Below are 17,856 nucleotides of genomic sequence, written 5' to 3'. Positions count from 1 at the left end.
GAGGATGCCGGATCACACCACTGGTGGCATTGCGGCAGACCCTGGGCCTCCGGGATCCGGTCCGCCTGGCGAAGGCGCTGGGGAGAGTAAAAGCCAGAAGCTTACTCGCCGAGGCTATTTGGCTCCACGTCCGAAGCCGAGAAATTTACTAGCGTCCGCGCTGGGCCAGCGGTAGTGCGGTCGGAGATTTTATGTAAGGACTAGTCGGGATCGAAATCGAACACACCAAGTAAGTAAGTAGTTACGAGTCGTGACTCGTGATTAGTGATATGTGTTTTATTATTAGGACGTGCCTATAGTAGCACCATCCGGGATGGTGGTTCCGAGGGACTTAGTCTTTAGTCCTCCGTCCTTAGTACGTACCTACCGTGGATGGGTTCCGTCGATGGGGCTAGGCAGAGTTTGGTTCCGGATGGAGACAATGGATACTGCCGAGACGTCATTGCGGGTGACACCAGCCAGGAACCTTGGGCAGATTCATCATCAGCGCGATTATCATTAGGTGAGATGTGGGCGCGCGGGAAAGAAAAGGGGGATGGGGGATGGGGGAGGGGAGAGAGAGGGGGAAAGAGGGGAGAAGGCCAGCGCAGCGAGACAAGCAGGCAAGCAGACAAGCAGGCAAGCAGGCAGGCAGGCAGTTCGTTCGGCCGGCTGTGAGAGATGGAGACGAGATGCCGTGGGCTACTAACTAGATACTCCGTACTGGACCGCATAGTGCATACATACCCCCCCCACTCTAAACGGGTGCTGGCCCGCTGGCTGGTCTGTGTGTGCTTCGGCGCATCCGTGATGATGAAAAGGGACGGAGCGAGTGCCTGAAGAGAGTAAGGTACCTGAGGAGCCGAGGAGGACGATGGCTTCGTTGTTTCGAGTGTCGCGCCTGATGAGAATAATCGGGCATCTGACAGCCCTCTGACTGGCTGCCGTCGCCTTTAAGGGGAGGTTGCTAATGTCCGGGCCCCCATTGGTGCACCGTGCCGAGACCTCGTCCGCCGTGAGTGGTTGTCCATCGGTTCATTCACCAGCCGTCGGACAGGGTTGTTTCTTGAGACTGCTTGTCTCAAGCCTGCATGGTGCTTCTCGGAGGCAAATACATTGCCAGGACGACCAGACGGCGGCCAGGGAACACAGAGTAGCAGTGAGGGAGGCGGGGACCCACTGGCGGTTTGGTTTTGATGTGTTTACGCATTTCGGCCGGGAATCATCACCTGGCAGATACCTGATCTGTCAGGCACCCACGGCATTACAATCCCGCTGATCTCTCGGTTGGTTCAGGTTGCCCAGATTTGCTCGTGACAAACGGATAAAATCTCCCCAAGAGGCAACAGACTCGACTCTTAGGTAAGTGGGACGTCGCAGTCCGTCCGTCGTCCGTCGTCCGTCCTCCGTGCTGGCAGGGCAGCAGACGAACGAGGGGTAAAATCAATTCCGGCGTGAGCAGCTGCCACTGGCAGCGGTGGTGGTGGTGGTGGTGGTGGCTGTCCAACGTGAGAGTACTCTCCAAGCAAACGAGCGACAAAACCTCCGGCCGACACTTCGGACCCGAGACTCGGCCGTCGTAGGCCTTGGCGTGGGAGCCATTCCTCATCCGGGCGGGCAACTCCACTTTTGGCCTGGCGCTTTCAAGTTTCAACGGTTGTGCATCGATCGATCCACCGATCCCCCCGTCCTCCGCGTCCTCCCTCCTCCAATCCCCCTCCCCTTCCTCCTCCCCCTACGTAGACTCTCTGGTTAGCCTGTCTGGTCTGTCGCCCTCGCTAGTCTCCGTCCGTCCCAGTCAGAGTCTGGCCCCAAATCTGAGCGGTTTGCCTCAGCAACTCAACCTGCTGAACTTTCCCCTGCTCCTCAATGGGCCACCCGACGGCTCCCATCGGAGCCGACCGAGTCTGGATGCCCTGCATCCGGCTGGGGTGATCTCGGCTGCGCTTCACCGGCCCTGTGCAATTATCGTTTCGACAATGGTCAGGGCTTCTAGTCCCAGTGCACTGGCTTTCGCTTTTGCCGTGCTTTTTTCGACCTTGCCAGCCATTACATCATTCGTCTCGGCCGGCATACGCATCGGTTTCTACCACCGGCTTCTCCTGAAACCGTGACACTTTATATAGTCCATCCCCCGGGGCTCTCTGTCCTAGGCTCTTCAGATCCACGGTTCAATATCAATCAGCTTCCCTATTTACCTCTGCTACTACCTCAAACCATTTCCCACCGCCACTCGATCTTCACTGTCGACATCTGCCTCCATTCGCCTCCTGCCATCCACCATCCACCATACAGATCTCTAGCATGGCATACCCCAGGTCCGAAGCCTTTACGTTAGCCGACGACGAACGGATGTATATGAATCATCCCAGTCCGATGACTCGTCCCAACGAGTCCTTCCCCAAGGCCGACCCCCTCTCGGCCAACTGGAACTACGACAGCGCCATCGACCTGTTCTCCCTGAACACCATGATGCCCGAGACCTTCCCCTTGGAGATGTCCAACGAGATGATGAGCTTGGACCCCAAGGATTTCCCCTCCGACTTCTTCGCCCCACCCCCAGACATCAGCGGATTCACCATCTCGAATCACTCCGGCGAAGACGCTGCCTCCTGCGGCTCTCTCTCCTCGGTATGTTCTCAGAACCACTGTTCATCTCAAGCCCCACTAACATTGTAGTCTCGCAGGATCTCGAAAGTGACGATCAGTCCTGGTCCCCGAGCCACATCTCTCCCCTCGAGCCCATCCGCATGGAGCTGCCCAAGGTGGCTCCCCGCGCCGCGAAGACCTCGACCCGTCGGAAGACGACAGCCCAACAACCCCCCAAGCCCCGCGAGGCGACAAGGTGGTCGTCGAGTCCTGAAATTACACCGCAGGACTACCCCGCCGCCAGCCTCTCCCCCCACCCGCCCCCGCCTCTCCTGTCACCAACAACCGCAAGACCACCCGCAGCATGTCCGGCGACTCGACAGCCAGCACCGGCTCGGCCCAAGCAACCGGCCGCAACGCAGCCAAGCGGGCAGCGCACAACATCATCGAGAAGCGGTACCGCACCAACATGAACGCCAAGTTCGTGGCCCTCGAGAAGGCGATGTGCGGGGGCGTCCAGAAGCCCACCAAGGGCGGCTCGGCGTCGCTGAAGAAGTCGGAGATCCTGACCAATGCCATCGCCTTCATGCAAGAACTGCAGGAGGAAAACAAGGCCCTCCAGAAGGAGCTGGTCATGGTGAAACAGAGCATGGTCCCGGCTGGCATGTGGCGACATAAGGCAGAGTACCATGCTTGAGCATAGAGCATAGAGCATATTGCCATGCATGTCTCCTCGCCCTTTATGACCGTCACGTATCTTGTATAATATTATGAATTTTTCCTTTGTTCCTTTTTTTTTTGTCACTTTGTCTGGGTCTGGCCCTCTCCTGTCGGGCGGCGAACGGCGGATGCGATGTTTGGTTGGGACTTGGAGTGTGGTGTTGTATACCCGGATAAAAGTTTCTACCTAATCATCCACACTCTTCATGATACTTCTTCTAATAATTAAGAAACTTCAGACTATTAGTTATCTCTGACCTTACTTTAATTACATCTATATATCTGCATCTTGTTTCGATATTATATTGTTTACTCCTGAGTCCCGACGGGAGGAGTTTACCCGTCCGTTCCTTTTTTTTTTGACAGCCGACCGGCGGGCGCAACCCCGCTCATCCACTCTATAGTGCAATATAACCACCGGCAGCCAAGTCATCCTTGCGCCCGACACCGTCGGTCTCCAGTGCGTCTTAGTCCAATCCAGGTACCCGACAGCCTATCTATTTTAGTTCTCTACGGCTAGGTACGTTGCATTTATCACATCCCAAATTCACCTCTCCACATCACCCCGGCCGACCGCCCTGGTCCAGACCCCTACCCAACCCACATACCCACCGACTGCGGACTGCCTGACGTCTGCCACTGACTGACCGACCGACCGACCGACCAAGGACCGACCGCTCCAGACCTCTGAGTCTAGACCGCTGGTACTCCGTACTTATCCTGCATCGCATCGCAACAAAAATAGTTGATGGGGATGTGTGTCGCTGTTATGCTTATGCATGGAGCTTGACGATGAGGATGAGGGGTATTTGTCGGTGAGCTGCCACCTACTAGCCTGGTTTATGATATGTATGCGAGATATGTGCAGGATGGATAGATGGATGGGCGGAGTGAGGGAGAGAGGGAGTGAGAGAGGGAGAGAATGGGTCTAGACCTCCGGTTTACCTGCTACATGTAGTAGCTGGGAGGGTAGGTCGGGCCTAGATCTATGTACAAGAGAAGATCGTAAGTATGTACTATACATCCCTCTGCGGAGTACCTACGGAGTACTTATCCGTCGATCTATCCGGGTTCAAGTTGGCGGGTCACCCACCCACATATACAGTGACTTATCCATGCATAATATAGTGATGATGAGATAAATAGTGATGCATGCTTCATCGCTGCCTCCCTGTTCTGCTCGCACTGCTCGCACTGTTCACTTTTTTGGCCCTGTTTACTCACTACCCTGCTGCTTGTTTCTTTTGGGGCCTAGATGTCTGGAGTCCTGGAGTTCTGAAGTTGTCGACTTGCAAAAAGCCATCGAGAAAAAAAAAATGGAGAAAAAGTGGAGAGTATCTGTCGCTACAAGGAACGTCCGCTGTGGGAGGAACCATACTGTTTCACTGGGAGAACAGGCGCTCGGGAAGGGCATTTGAAGAGGTTAGTAGTATGTTGGGTAATACAGTGACAGGGGGGTCCCTAAAGAGGTTAGCGCCTGGTGGTGACTGCCCCCCCTCCTTCCTCGGCCGGTCACTCTCCGGTATCCTTCCTTCTACCCCATTGATTCTCTCCTGGAAGATGAGTCTCGAGAACCGCCCTTCTCGACACCATCTCGATCGCTGTCACGATGTTGCGTTCGATCCGAGCAGTTCACTATCGGGCGGGTGAACCACTGAAGTCGGCTAATCTGAGAGAACATCAACAGGAACTTCGCTAACGGGCACAGGTGCGGAGAAAGAAAGAATCCTCAAATGGCTCTACAAGACATCCTCTTACGACGTTCAGAATGACATGCAGAGCCATCGAGCAGTGGGAACAGGAGACTGGTTTCTCAAATTTTGGGAGTATCAGCAATGGAAGACAACTCCCGGGATCATATATTGGCTGAACGGAGTTGGTGAGTCGGAATGTCACTTTTGCCAACAGTGCTGACTTTTCAAAACAGCGTGGTGTGGCAAGTCGGTTCTTTGGTATGCATGGAAGCTCTAGTGATGAAGCGAGGATAATAATCGGAAGCTCAACAATCATGGATGATATTGTTTTGACTCCCAGCAATTGTCAGGGAAGGAGATATGCTTACTGGTACTTCCAGTTCAGTGACCTTCAAACACAGCGACTGGATGACATGATCAGATCCATAATTCGACAGCTCTGCCCGGTTTCCCTTCCCGACTCAATCCGGAAGCCCTGGAAAGAGCACCACAGTAGGGGAATCCTACTTGATGTGGGGAGACTTGTGGCTGCCCATAATGATGTCTTGACTGGCCTCAACGACGAGGTGTTTTTCATCTTGGATGCATTGGATAAATGCCCTGAGTCGTCTGCATCCAAATAACGCAGCTCACTCCTCCGCCTTCTCATTGATATTATGGAGAGGCATGAGAATAAGCTTCATATTGTCGTGACCAGTCGCCCTGAATTGGATATCAAGGCCAAGCTCGATAAGTATCCGTCATTGGACCTGGAGCAAAAATTGGGGAATGATGTCGAAGCATTCGTGCGTGATAAGGTTACTTTCATAGACCCAAGACTCTGTGGGATGACATAAAAAAAGCAATTGTTACGAAATTGCTTGAAATTCCCAAACGGTATGTTTCTGTGGGTGAGACAAGAGGTTACAGCTAATTTCTCGCGGCGCAGGCGTTTTCGTTGGGCAGATTTGCAAATCAAACAGTTAGAAGAATGCCCCACTAGCGAACAAATTATGGACGCCCTGGGGACTATTCCACCAGACCTGGAGAGTACTTATCGAGAGATCCTCGACAAGACCACGATGAATGAAGATGCAGATGTCTTGCGTGTGCTCATCGACAGGAGGGAACCTGACGTGGATGTTAACGAGCGTCTTTACTTGTCGGCAGTAAGCACAATGATAAGAGCGTCTCCACTGAAGGTTATGGAGGCTCTTCTCAACCATAGTGGGCCCAAGTTTCCTTTCGGCGAGGCTATCATACAAGGGGCAGCTTCTCATTACGATGGGCTCCAGATGATAAAGCTGTTCCTGCTCAAAAAGCAAGCCGGGTTTGTTGTCTCTAGTACGGTCTTAGCAGCCACTGCCGGCAATAAGAATAAAGGAGTGGAGATATTGGAGCTCTTGATAAACAGCGCAGACTGCAAAGTTCCGATTACCGAGAAGGTCATATTAAAAGCAGCTCTAAATGAAGGTTCATCCTCATTGGCCTATCTACTGGAGCTCGAAGGGGAGTGTCAGGGGCGAATGCTCCCCTTTGCTGACCGGTTATTGGCGGCAGTGGTCTGGCGAGAGGATACCGAAACTCTTAAGATTTTTTTCCGTCGACACCCAGAGGTTCGAGTGACAAAGAACATGTTTCTCAATGCTACTTCTAGCGCAGACAGAATCATGTTCCTATTGCAACAACCCCATGATAGTCCACCAGTTATTTTGATGCTGGAACTGATTGAAGAGGATGCCATTATTAACTAGTGGGGAGGTACGAAAAGACATTTATGGTGGGGGAAAACAGGCTAATGAACGAAGAAGGGTTAGGGGACACACTCACGATGCTGCTGGAGCACAAACTTGCGCAGGTCAGCGAGGACGTCCTGGAAGCCATGGCTCGGAACTCCTACGCGTTAGAAACCCTTCTCAAACAAGGCACCCGACCTCCGAATTACACCTGGAACCGTGACTAGCGCAGCCGAAACTGAAAACGCGATGCGTATTTTACTTGACAATCGCACCAATGATACTCCCATGACCGAGGACGTGATTCTCGACATAGTCACCAATGTGATGGGATTGAGTGTATAAAACAGGCCTTCGAACACTTTGGCCTGGACATGCCGGTTACGGAGAATGTGATGTCGGCTGCTGCTAAGAAACACCCAGTCCTGCAGTTGCTTCAAGAACAGCGACCAACAATGGCAATCCCCGAACGGATCTTGCACATTGCGGCTCATCACAGCGTTGAAACATTACAGTGGCTCCTTCAAGAGCGAGTACCGGCAGTGCCCTTGACAGAGGACCTCATAGTCGTTGCCGTTGCAAAATGCCCCAAGGCGCTACATTTGCTCCTTCAGGACCCAAGCGTGAACGTGTCACAGATCTGGCGCGCAATATGGCACCTGGATCATATCGATGGCCTAGATTTATCTCAGTATAGATTTGACGCATGGGACCTTCCTATTTGGGGATGATAGCTTCGCGGCACATGCTGGACTTTCAGGTTGTACTAGGATATGACAGAGTACGGTACTCCGTGGATGTGTTATCCAAGCGGGGGATTAAGCTATCACGACTGTTCCACCATACCGTCTGTATCCTGCTGGGAGCGCAGGGTCCAGCCGGAAAAAGCCGAATTGCCGGCGGGAAAGCGGGTGGGGCCGGCGCCTGGGCGTTCCTGAGGTTGCACCTGTGGCAGCCAATCAGGGGCGCCCCGACCCTGGCAGGGCTTGGCTGCCAAGAAATGGAGGATCGTCACTGGCCGTGACTGGACTGGTCTTGAACACAGTCACACCCTCGCCGGCCCTCATGGCCAATCCACAGCATGGCGGCCTCATGTCCTGAACATCCCTGTCCGTATCCCGTCCGGATGACTGCCAGTGCTACTGTCCCGTCGATGGCCGGACAGCTGGCTGGCCGGCCGTACTCTGTATGGCTGCACAGGACGTCCATCCCTTGAAGCGGGTCCATCGCCCCGCCCTCCCAAAGAGGCAATGGCATGTACATCCTGGCAGACCCCCTTCTCTCCCCTTCACTCCCCTTCACTGCCCTTCACTGCCTGTAAATAAATAAATACCCTCCCCCTTCCCCTCCCTTCGCTCCCTTCCCCTCCCTCCCTCCCACTCCACGCCCTCGTCGCGTCACATCCTCACCATGTTGTCGCTTCTTCGCCAGGGCGCTGCCATCTCCCTCGCCGTTCTGGCGCTTCTCCCTGCTCCAGCTAGTGCCGGAGTCTTCGAGAAGCTATCGGGCGTCCCCAGTGGTAGGGATCCTCGCGTGTCGGTGGTGCCACCGTAGCTGACGCGATACATCCAGGATGGAGATACGATAGCACCCCCAATGGAAACGACCCCATCCAGCTGCAGATCGCCCTGGTGCAGCACGATGTCGCCGGCTTCGAACAGGCCGTCATAGGCATGTCCACCCCCGGCCACGACGACTACGGCAAACACTTCCGCACCCACGACGAGATGAAGCACATGCTGCTCCCCAGCGACGACGCCGTCGACTCCGTCCGCGACTGGCTCGAGTCCGGTGGCGTGCATGACATCCAGCAGGACGCCGACTGGATCAAGTTTCGCACCTCCGTCAGCACCGCCAATGCCCTGCTGGACGCCGACTTCAACTGGTACACCAGCGATTCGCGCCATCTCCGCCGTCTGCGCACCCTGCAATACTCAATCCCCAACACCGTCGCGCCCCATGTCAACATGATCCAGCCGACCACGCGCTTCGGCCAGATCCATCCCAACCGGGCCACCATGCGCAGCAACCCCAGCGAGATTGACGAGCGCTTCCTCGCCGCCGCCACGCGCGCCCAGAACAACTCCCACTGTGACTCGACTATCACGCCCCAGTGTCTGAAGGACCTGTACAACATCGGCACTTACAAAGCTGATGCCAATTCCGGCAGCAAGGTCGCCTTCGCCAGCTTTCTGGAGGAGTACGCGCGCTACGCAGATCTAGCCCGGTTCGAGCAGCAGCTCGCGCCCGAGGCCGTCGGACAGAACTTCACCGTGGTGCAGTTCAACGGGGGACTAAACAACCAGTCTGCTACTGGCGACAGCGGCGAGGCCAACCTGGACCTGCAGTACATCCTGGGCGTGAGCAACCCTCTCCCGATCACCGAGTTCAGCACCGGGGGTCGCGGCCTGCTGATCCCAGATCCGACATCCCCGGACCCCAACGATAACAACAACGAGCCGTACCTGGAGTTTCTGCAGAACGTGCTGAAATTGGACGATGCCAGCCTTCCACAGGTCATCTCCACCTCCTACGGCGAAGACGAACAGGTACCCCTTCCTTCCAATATCCCATCACCATCTCTAAACACCCCCCGCCAACACTAACCAACCCCCAGACCGTCCCCGAATCCTACGCCCGCAGCGTCTGCAACCTCTACGCCCAACTCGGCAGCCGGGGCGTCTCCGTCCTCTTCTCTTCGGGTGACTCCGGCGTCGGCTCAGGCTGCCAAACCAACGACGGCACCAACCGCACGCACTTCCCGCCTCAATTCCCCGCCTCCTGCCCATGGGTCACCTCCGTCGGCGCGACCACCAAAACCCTCCCCGAAGAAGCCGTCAGTTTCTCCTCTGGCGGTTTCTCCGACTACTGGGCCCGCCCCAGCTACCAAGACACCGCCGTAAGCACCTACCTCAATAACCTGGGCCCTCGCTTCTCGGGTTTATTCAACAGCTCAGGCCGCGCTTTCCCCGATGTCGCTGCCCAGGGCGTCAACTACGCTGTCTACGACAAGGGAAGACTGGGGCAATTCGACGGAACGTCCTGCTCATCACCAACTTTCGCGGGCGTGGTCGCGTTGCTTAATGATGCGAGATTGAGGAATGGGAAGCCTGTCCTGGGATTCCTCAATCCGTTACTGTACGGCAGTGCCAAGGACGCGTTGAATGATATTGTGAAGGGCGGGAGTAAAGGCTGCGATGGAAAGAATCGGTTTGGCGGCCCCGGGAATGGAAGTCCCGTTGTGCCGTATGCCAGCTGGAATGCCACCCCGGGTTGGGATCCGGTTACGGGTCTTGGCACGCCGAATTTTGGGCGGTTGGTGGGGGTTATTAGGGAGGTGTGATTTTATTCGTTTTCGTGGGGTGTTATTGTGGGATGAGGATTAAGGGGGGGGGGATACGGGAGATAGGGTGGAAGATATGGGGAAGACATGGGATGGGAGGGGACGTTTTCTTGTTGATATTGTATTTTATTTAATTACTTTGTGGAAGGTGATGATGAATGTGAAGTGTGGATATGAATATGCATGTACATGCGTGGGAATGGGATGTGTATTAACTTAATAAACTATAGAATGGGTTTACTGTGGATTGTGGATTAAGCATAATGGATTGTGGATATAGATACATGAATATGGTACATCTGACCCAACCCGACCTGATAGACCAGTCCAGTCTAGTCTCGTCCAGTCCAGTCTCAGTGACGGGATAAATGCAATTCAATCCATTATTTCTTTTTACAGAGAAGTGAAGCGGTTTTTCATAATTGCGTGCCAGTCCTTCATCTCCATTCCATATCATATCACCCACACCCCCTGTCAAGAAGGACGGATCAAGTGTCATTTCTTGATATCGATAGCTTCCGTTAACTCTACCCTTGAAATATGTGGAAGTTGGGGGGGGGGGTAATCAAGTGGATTTCCATAGATGGTATCTGTATGCTGGAATGCTGGATTAGAAGCGGAGAGAATGGATGCAGCGGGGAGGTCTGGGGCTCGGGTGGTTCGGGTGGATATTTTTGGGGGGGGGAGGGGAGCAGGAAAGCACTGCAGAGCAGCGGGCAGGGATGATATCGAGATAGAAAACTAGATCGAGCGAGATCGATCAACAACCCGAACCAATCCACCAACTCAATCCGAAATCGAAACATGATGATGATGATGATGATGCCAGCAGCCCAGCAGATCTTGTTTCTCCATACGTATTTATCTTGTTTGTCGTCTTGGTCCGGAAAGCTAAATAAAAACAGGATTCGAAGAGCCGTGGTACTATACCATCCCCATGTGGTCTGTTGTTGTGTATTGCGGCGTGGAAGCGTGGAAGTTTACATCATGTGTGCCCGGGGAAGGTAACTCAGCACTACGGTATCTACCTGCCTGGTTCATTGCCAGGCCTGTGAAATATAAAGGTAAAGTAGGAAGGAAGTCTAAGACGGACGGGGGATATTTATTCTGCGAGAGGGAGGAACTCGGCTTTTTCTTTTTCTTTTTCTTTTTTTTTTTCTAGGAGAAAAGAATTTATAGGCTGGGTGGGGCATTAAGGATAGAAAGCAGATAACAGGTAATAGTGTTTTCGTCAAAATGTATGTTCCCGGTTGATTTTTTTGAGAATACCGTTCTCACGATATGAATGAAGGTATACGACTTCAGTCGCTTTTCTTGAAGCACTATCGGAGGTTTGTACACCACCCCCCACCCCCATTGAAACCCACGGCTAATCAACTCCACCAGTCCGGAATAACACACATATTCGCCAACCTCGGCTCCGACCACCCCAGCATCCTCGAAGCCTTAATCCAAATGCAGCACTCCAGCCCCCACCCCCGAATAATAACCTGCCCCACCGAGCTAGTCGCCCTCTCAACAGCCGACGGCTACGCGCGCCGTACAAACCACCCGCAATGCGTGCTCGTGCACGTCGACGTCGGAACCCAAGGCCTGGGCCAAGCGGTCCATAACGCATCGTGCGGACGCGCGCCGGTGCTCATCTTCGCGGGCCTGTCTCCCGTGACGGTCGACGGGGAGATGAGAGGTTCTCGGACGGAATGGATTCATTGGATCCAGGATGTACCCGACCAGAAACAGATTGTGAGACAGTATTGTCGGTTTGTGGGGGAGGTGAAAGTCCCCCGGAATGTGAAGGAGATGGTGGGGAGGGCGGTGCAGTTTGCGAGCTCGGATCCGAAGGGGCCGGTTTATTTGGTGGGGGGGGAGGGAGGTTATGGGGATGGAGATTCAGAGGGATGATGATCATGTGTTGGATCAGAGGGTGTGGGGGGCTGTGCGGCCCGGGGCGTTGGCGGGGGATGCGGTAAGGGAGGTTGCGGGGTTGTTGATGGGTGCGAGAGAGCCGCTTTGTTTGGTTGGGTATACGGGACGGAATCATGGGGCTGTGGGCGTGTTGGTGGAGTTGGCGGAGCTGGTGAGGGGCATGAGGGTGTTAGATACAGGGGGCTCGGATATGTGTTTTCCGGCGGATCATCGCGCGTGGTTGGGCATGAGGTATGGGGTGCATGGGAGGATAGAGACGGCAGATGTGATCTTGGTGTTGGATTGCGATGTTCCCTGGATTCCGGCGAGGTGTAAACCGCAGCACGGCGCGAGGGTCGTGCATGTCGATGTTGATCCGTTGAAGCAGCAGATGCCTGTTTGGTTTTTCGGTGCGGAGAGAAGATATCGTGCGGATTCGGCGGTGGCTTGTCGGCAGATAGTTGATTGTATCAGGGGGGATGAGGTGATGATGGAGAGAACGCGCTCGGAGGAGTTTGATCTGAGATGACGGGGGTTGGGGCTGGAGCATGAAAGGTTGCTGGAGGGTATTGCTGCCAGTGCGGTGCCTAATCCTGATGGTTCGTTTGGAGTGGCTTACCTCTGCAGGCTGCTACGCGACGTTGTTCCGGAGGATTCTATCTTCGTAGTCGAGGCTGTGAATAATTCGCCGGTCGTGTCGGATCAACTTCAGGCTACCTTGCCTGGTCAGATCGTGAATTGTGGTGCCGGTGGGCTGGGTTGGAGTACGGGCGCGGCGATGGGGGTCAAGTTGGCCACGGATGCGTCTACCAGAGATGGACGCGGGAATATGGTGGTGCAGATTGTTGGCGATGGGGCGTTTCTCTTCAGCATCCCCAGCAGCGCATACTGGATCTCACAACGATACAGCATTCCGATTCTGACAGTTATTATAAACAACGGAGGTGAGAGACCAATACCACCATGTCTGGTCGTATACTCACTCGCTCAATAGGCTGGAATGCTCCGCGGGCCTCTCTTCAGTTGGTCCACCCCGATGGCATGGGATCCAAAGCTACCAATGAGGAATTGAACATTTCGTTCGCGCCGTCACCCGATTACTCGGGGATAGCTCGTGCAGCGTCTGGTGGTAAGATATTTGGAGCGCAGGTGCGTGAAGCAGAAAGGCTCTGTAGTGTTCTGGAGGACGCAGCCCACGCCGTTTTGGGAGGAACGAGCGCGGTGGTGGATGCGCTGATCGGCTAGACAAAAGGAGGTTAATGTAAAGAACTGATCTAAGCAGTTAATGTCACTAGTCAAGACAGCCGCCTCTGGTGTTAACTCCCTTTCCTAGCTAGACACCAAGGTTAGTAACCTGTTGATTAAAGCAGATGGCATTTGCCGAGGTAAACTGCGGATCAGTAACACTGAACAGGGGGTGCTGAAAGGGGTGCTGGCATGGATCTCGATCCCTTGATCTATATGGGAAGTAGGGTCGGACGTAGACATGAGGCTGCTCGACTCGGGCAATAGAAATTTCGTCTTTTTGACTGCATGTTGATGACAATGTCAGTTCAGCGACACGAGTCCGCTTTGAGTCCGAGTATATCCTGCACAGAACAGGAGACTTTGCTGGATGTTAGTCGCTGCAGTTATGATTGTCTTGGAATAGTACGACCGATGCGTGTAATTTCCCGAGAAGGAATTGAGCTGTGCCTGATGTTAAAATACCCCCAGAAAGAGGGATCTAGCTAGACATTATCTTTATTAGCTTCAGACTGCATCTGCTATGCGCGATGGTTAGGTATCGATGTAATAACTGAGTAAGTAATGTAATTATATCAACTTTAGCTCAAAAATAGTCTTGTTAGTAGCTGCCACACGTGTAAGCCGCAACTGCGCCTGGCTGCATCCATCAAAGAATATTTAGACGAAGCAATGCAACACTGCAATTCGAGCGCGAGACGGAACGTTCCCATATTCTTCGCGATTGATCCTGCAGTAAGTAGCTAACTGAAACGGCTTTAATCTGCCTGTTCCTAGTAAGTATACCCCGGATAGTTTCCACATATAGTCCAGGTAGATGTCGAGTGCGACGCAAGTCATCCCGAGTCTGCCGGTAAATGTCAAATGCGGTGACTCAGAGCCATCGAGACTGAGTGCATCTGGCTAAATACTCCGTCGGGTCCATCGGAAAGCCTTATCAGCAGCCATCACGATATCGTCGGCACTGTCAACCTATCACACCTAGCCCCAAGACTCATCCTGCGGAGACTGCCACCACCCAGACCCCGTTGTCGGACTGCCACGGGGCGGGTATGACACGTCGATCGACATTCCACTCCCGGCCAAGCCTACACCCCGCATTCCCGTCCCTGCTGGATCGGAAACCGGGTGAGATGAGACGGGCAAGATTGGAACTAGGCTGCTTTGATCGATGCGCGTGTATCACCGTTTCTTTGTCCTCGCGTTCCGCAGGCGTAATTGTCGAGATAGCCGGGTGAAATGGGAGGTGTCGGTTCGATGGCTATTATCTATGGTTAGGATATTCTGAATCGCCACTCCTGTATCGTATCGGGGTTAATTTCTATCCGACCCCTGACTCTGAAAGACTGCCTCGGATCGACAATCAGCTGCGGCGCACTTATCGCCTCCGCATATACCTGCCCGATTGGGAAACATAACGGAGATTCTGGAGATGATTTGTATCTTAGGAACTCCGGCGGGCTGAACGATCTTAAGGCCAGATACTGTGTACTGTGTACTGTAGATAGATGTGGCTGCGGCTGGTGGCTTGCGGCTTGCATGTTGCAGCTGACGGTGACTAAAGAGGGTCAGAGTCATTTCAGGTACGCCCAGTAGATGCTCAGATGGCGAAGATGATCCGTATAGAAAGAGCTGAGACGTGAATGCTGCTGTGATCTGGCGATGACGTCTCGACTCTTGACTCTCGACTCTCGACAACCACGTCCGGCGCGTCACGATGGGCTCCATTATGCCTGCGAACGGCCTCGCCAAGTCCGAGCTGCCAACCCCACTTGGGAAGTCCTGCCGAGCCTAAAAAAAAACCAGCCCCCGCAAAAACCAAAATTCCCAGGGCAAAAAAATTTCACTTATCGCCAACTTATCTTTTTGCCCACTCATGGAGATCTCTTTCATGACCAATTGATCCCAGCTCTGATTACCCTCTGATAACCCGTCTCACCTTTCCCGACTAAGCATGCTGGCCTCGTGAGGGGAAGCCACGACTGCCCACGCCCTTGCATCCTGGATTGGCCATATATGAACCCGCCTCGCAACGCACCCCCAGGCTGCTAGACGTCTTGCGGAAAATGGGCAATTGGGTACACGACTTGCCCATTGATCTCACATTCCCTGTTGAATGACTCGCCACCTTTTCACTGTAATTGTCCGTCCGTCATCGATCTCCGGATGGACTTGGAAAACCACGGCCCGATCAAACCGATCCAATCGGTCGACCAGAGCGTCCAAGATGCTCACGACCTCGCGGCCATGGGCCATGACCAGGCCATGAGTCGCAAATTCGACATGTGGAGCATGCTCTCGCTCGCTTTTTGTGTCCTAGGTTCGTTGGCCCGAGCACCTGCTTTCTGGCCTTGTTCGTGCTGCGCGGGCGCCAAGAACGGCAGCTAATTGCGACCAGGAACCTATTCAACTTTTGCTCAGGATCTCGACAGTGGCCTCACCAATGGCGGTCCGGTGACCATTCTCTGGGGTCTGGTGCTGGTTACTGTATGTAACCTGTGTGTGGCCGTTTCCCTGGGGGAGCTGACCAGCAGCATGCCGACCGCGCTCGGCCAGGCGTATTGGGTGTTCCGGCTGTGGGACACCCCGCTCGGTCGGTTTGCCTCGTACATGTGTGCGTGGATCAACACCTTCGGATGGTGGACCTTGACCGCCTCCCAAGTCGCCTTCATGGCTGAGTTCCTGCTGGGGATGAAGGTCATGTTTAAGCCCTCCTGGGGGGCGCCAGCAGTGGGTGGCTGGAGTTTGTCGTCTACATCGGCGTGGTCTTCGTGTTGACAGTCATCAACCTGGTCGGCTGTCGGAGAGAGAAGATTCTTCCCTGGCTGAACAACTTTGTCGGGATCTGGTTCACCGCCCTGTTCGTCGTGCTGTCCCTGGCTCTTCTCATCTCGGTCGGGGTGAAGAAGGGACTCACCTTCCAGCCTGCTTCCTTCGTTTTCGGGGAGTGGATGAACGAGACCGGCTGGGAGAACGGCGTCGTGTGGTTCACCGGCTTGGTCCAGGCTGCGTACGGTCTGACAGCCTTCGACGCGGTCATCCACATGGTCGAGGAAATCCCCGCGCCGCGTCGCAACGCCCCCAAGGTCATCTGGATGTCTGTCCTCATGGGTGCCATCACCGGTTTCATCTTCATGGTGGTCTGCTTGTTCTGCATCCAGGACGTCAACGAGGTCATCAACTCGCCGACCGGGCTGCCGTTTATGGAGCTGATGGTGGAGACTGTCGGCCTGGAAGGGGGAGCCGTCCTCATCGCACTGTTCATTTTCAATGGTCTCGGACAGGGGATCAGTATCTTGACCACCGCGTCGCGGCTGACGTGGGGTTTCGCGCGCGATGGCGGCCTGCCGTGGAGCGGATACTTCATGCACATCGACCCGGTGTGGAAGGTTCCCGCGCGGGCGCTGTGGTTCCAAGGCGTGCTGATCGGGCTCGTGGGAATCCTGTACCTGTTCGCCAACACCGTCCTCGAGGCGATCCTCAGCGTCAGCACCATCGCATTGACCATCTCGTACGGCCTTCCGATTGCCGCCCTGCTGGTGGTGGGACGCGACAAGCTGCCCCCGGGGCATTTCCACCTCGGACGGTGGGGGGCGCTTATCAACTGGATCAGCGTCATCTACTGCCTCATCACGACCGTGTTTTTCCTCTTCCCCTCGTCCCCGAACCCATCGCCCAGCGACATGAACTATGCGATCGCCGTGTTTGGGGTAATGCTCGTGGTGGCGGTGGCGTTCTGGTTCATCCAAGGCAGCAGCACGTACCTGAAGACGGAGGACGCCATCAACCAGATGATCCAAGCCCAGCGGTTTGAGGTTGAGACGGCGGAGCAGTCGGACGAGAAGAAGGAATAGACCTGTATATAATATAATATAGTTGTGGATATTTCCCAATGATTCAATGACCTCCACGGAATAATGTGGTTTATGTAGAGGAGAGAAGCAAAGCAAAGCAAAGCAGGAAGCCGATCACGGGGAGGAAACCCGTGACTATGGCGGGGTAGACACTCAACCGGACAACAATCAACCCCTCACTCCTTCATCCTCTGCACATCGCTATAGCCAGCCAGATCTGGAGGACACACAAGCATCCCCCGAAAGACTGAACCCCTCCAGCCCAATATCCCACATCCGTTCTAACGCGTCGCCTACCCGTCACTACGAACCATTCCGATTCATACAGCCGCGATCTAGATACTCGTCGGACTCCAACGCATACGATCCTCTGCCCAATCTAATCGCTATCCTGCTCGTCGGAACTTTACGGACTCGGCATCCGAAAATCGGGAACGGATGCAACCCCTCCACATGTGAGAAGTGACTCCAGATGAGGAAGTATTTCCCTGGATTCGGGTTTATCACCTCGCGTCAGCGATAGGGATGAGGATTAATATATAGTTAGTGCAACCGGATTGGTAAGAAGCGGAAACGTTCCGTCAGTCAAAGCAAGACATTGGCTAATTGTCGCTTCCCCAACAGCATTTGGGAGAGAAGCTCAACAGATATATACTTGGGATGCGGTCAACCGGATGAAGCGAACGAACATGCTCACTCGCCTTGATATATCCACCGACAAACGCTCGCTACGGGGAGATCAGAACGAACGCCAGCCGCTGACACAATTTTGAAACAAGGAAACTGGACAGTCCAGTCCAGACCCGGGTCTG

General features: G+C 54.3%; 7 protein-coding genes across 7 annotated transcripts; 6 read left to right on the top strand and 1 right to left on the bottom strand.

Moving 5' to 3' along the window:
* Positions 1–234: 234 nt before the first annotated feature.
* On the bottom strand, positions 235–978 carry BO70DRAFT_96164 (uncharacterized protein). The gene has a single exon (XM_025548884.1). The coding sequence runs from the start codon at positions 711–713 to the stop codon at positions 339–341; it is 375 nt and encodes a 124-aa protein (XP_025397373.1). The 5' UTR covers positions 714–978; the 3' UTR covers positions 235–338.
* Positions 979–2,877: 1,899 nt separating this feature from the next.
* BO70DRAFT_363970 (uncharacterized protein) lies at positions 2,878–3,416 on the top strand. The gene has a single exon (XM_025543693.1). The coding sequence runs from the start codon at positions 2,933–2,935 to the stop codon at positions 3,263–3,265; it is 333 nt and encodes a 110-aa protein (XP_025397372.1). The 5' UTR covers positions 2,878–2,932; the 3' UTR covers positions 3,266–3,416.
* A 1,650-nt stretch (positions 3,417–5,066) lies between these two features.
* On the top strand, positions 5,067–5,764 carry BO70DRAFT_96292 (uncharacterized protein). Its single transcript, XM_025548886.1, has 2 exons — positions 5,067–5,167; positions 5,216–5,764. Exon 2 carries the CDS (start codon positions 5,243–5,245, stop codon positions 5,603–5,605), a length of 363 nt encoding a protein of 120 aa, XP_025397371.1. The 5' UTR covers positions 5,067–5,167; positions 5,216–5,242; the 3' UTR covers positions 5,606–5,764.
* BO70DRAFT_96267 (uncharacterized protein) lies at positions 5,765–6,917 on the top strand. Its single transcript, XM_025548885.1, has 3 exons — positions 5,765–5,858; positions 5,911–6,722; positions 6,770–6,917. Exon 2 carries the CDS (start codon positions 5,975–5,977, stop codon positions 6,713–6,715), a length of 741 nt encoding a protein of 246 aa, XP_025397370.1. The 5' UTR covers positions 5,765–5,858; positions 5,911–5,974; the 3' UTR covers positions 6,716–6,722; positions 6,770–6,917.
* Positions 6,918–8,093: 1,176 nt separating this feature from the next.
* BO70DRAFT_363969 (S53 family peptidase) lies at positions 8,094–10,077 on the top strand. The gene is made up of 2 exons (XM_025543692.1): positions 8,094–9,246; positions 9,315–10,077. Exons 1-2 carry the CDS (start codon positions 8,371–8,373, stop codon positions 10,038–10,040), a joined length of 1,602 nt encoding a protein of 533 aa, XP_025397369.1. The 5' UTR covers positions 8,094–8,370; the 3' UTR covers positions 10,041–10,077.
* Positions 10,078–11,027: 950 nt separating this feature from the next.
* On the top strand, positions 11,028–13,190 carry BO70DRAFT_372649 (thiamine diphosphate-binding protein; the record flags this gene model as incomplete). The annotated part of the gene is made up of 6 exons (XM_025544867.1): positions 11,028–11,044; positions 11,332–11,371; positions 11,427–11,897; positions 11,929–12,458; positions 12,501–12,889; positions 12,940–13,190. 6 exons carry the CDS (start codon positions 11,028–11,030, stop codon positions 13,188–13,190), a joined length of 1,698 nt encoding a protein of 565 aa, XP_025397368.1.
* Positions 13,191–15,356: 2,166 nt separating this feature from the next.
* On the top strand, positions 15,357–17,044 carry BO70DRAFT_372648 (putative amino acid permease family protein; the record flags this gene model as incomplete). The annotated part of the gene is made up of 3 exons (XM_025544866.1): positions 15,357–15,510; positions 15,589–15,887; positions 15,935–17,044. The coding sequence occupies 3 exons, from the start codon at positions 15,357–15,359 to the stop codon at positions 17,042–17,044; spliced, it is 1,563 nt and encodes a 520-aa protein (XP_025397367.1).
* Positions 17,045–17,856: the final 812 nt, after the last annotated feature.

This window comes from Aspergillus heteromorphus (assembly GCF_003184545.1).
Source record: "Aspergillus heteromorphus CBS 117.55 chromosome Unknown BO70scaffold_21, whole genome shotgun sequence".
NCBI lineage: Eukaryota > Fungi > Ascomycota > Eurotiomycetes > Eurotiales > Aspergillaceae > Aspergillus > Aspergillus heteromorphus.
This window is presented reverse-complemented; position numbering and strand designations above follow the sequence as displayed.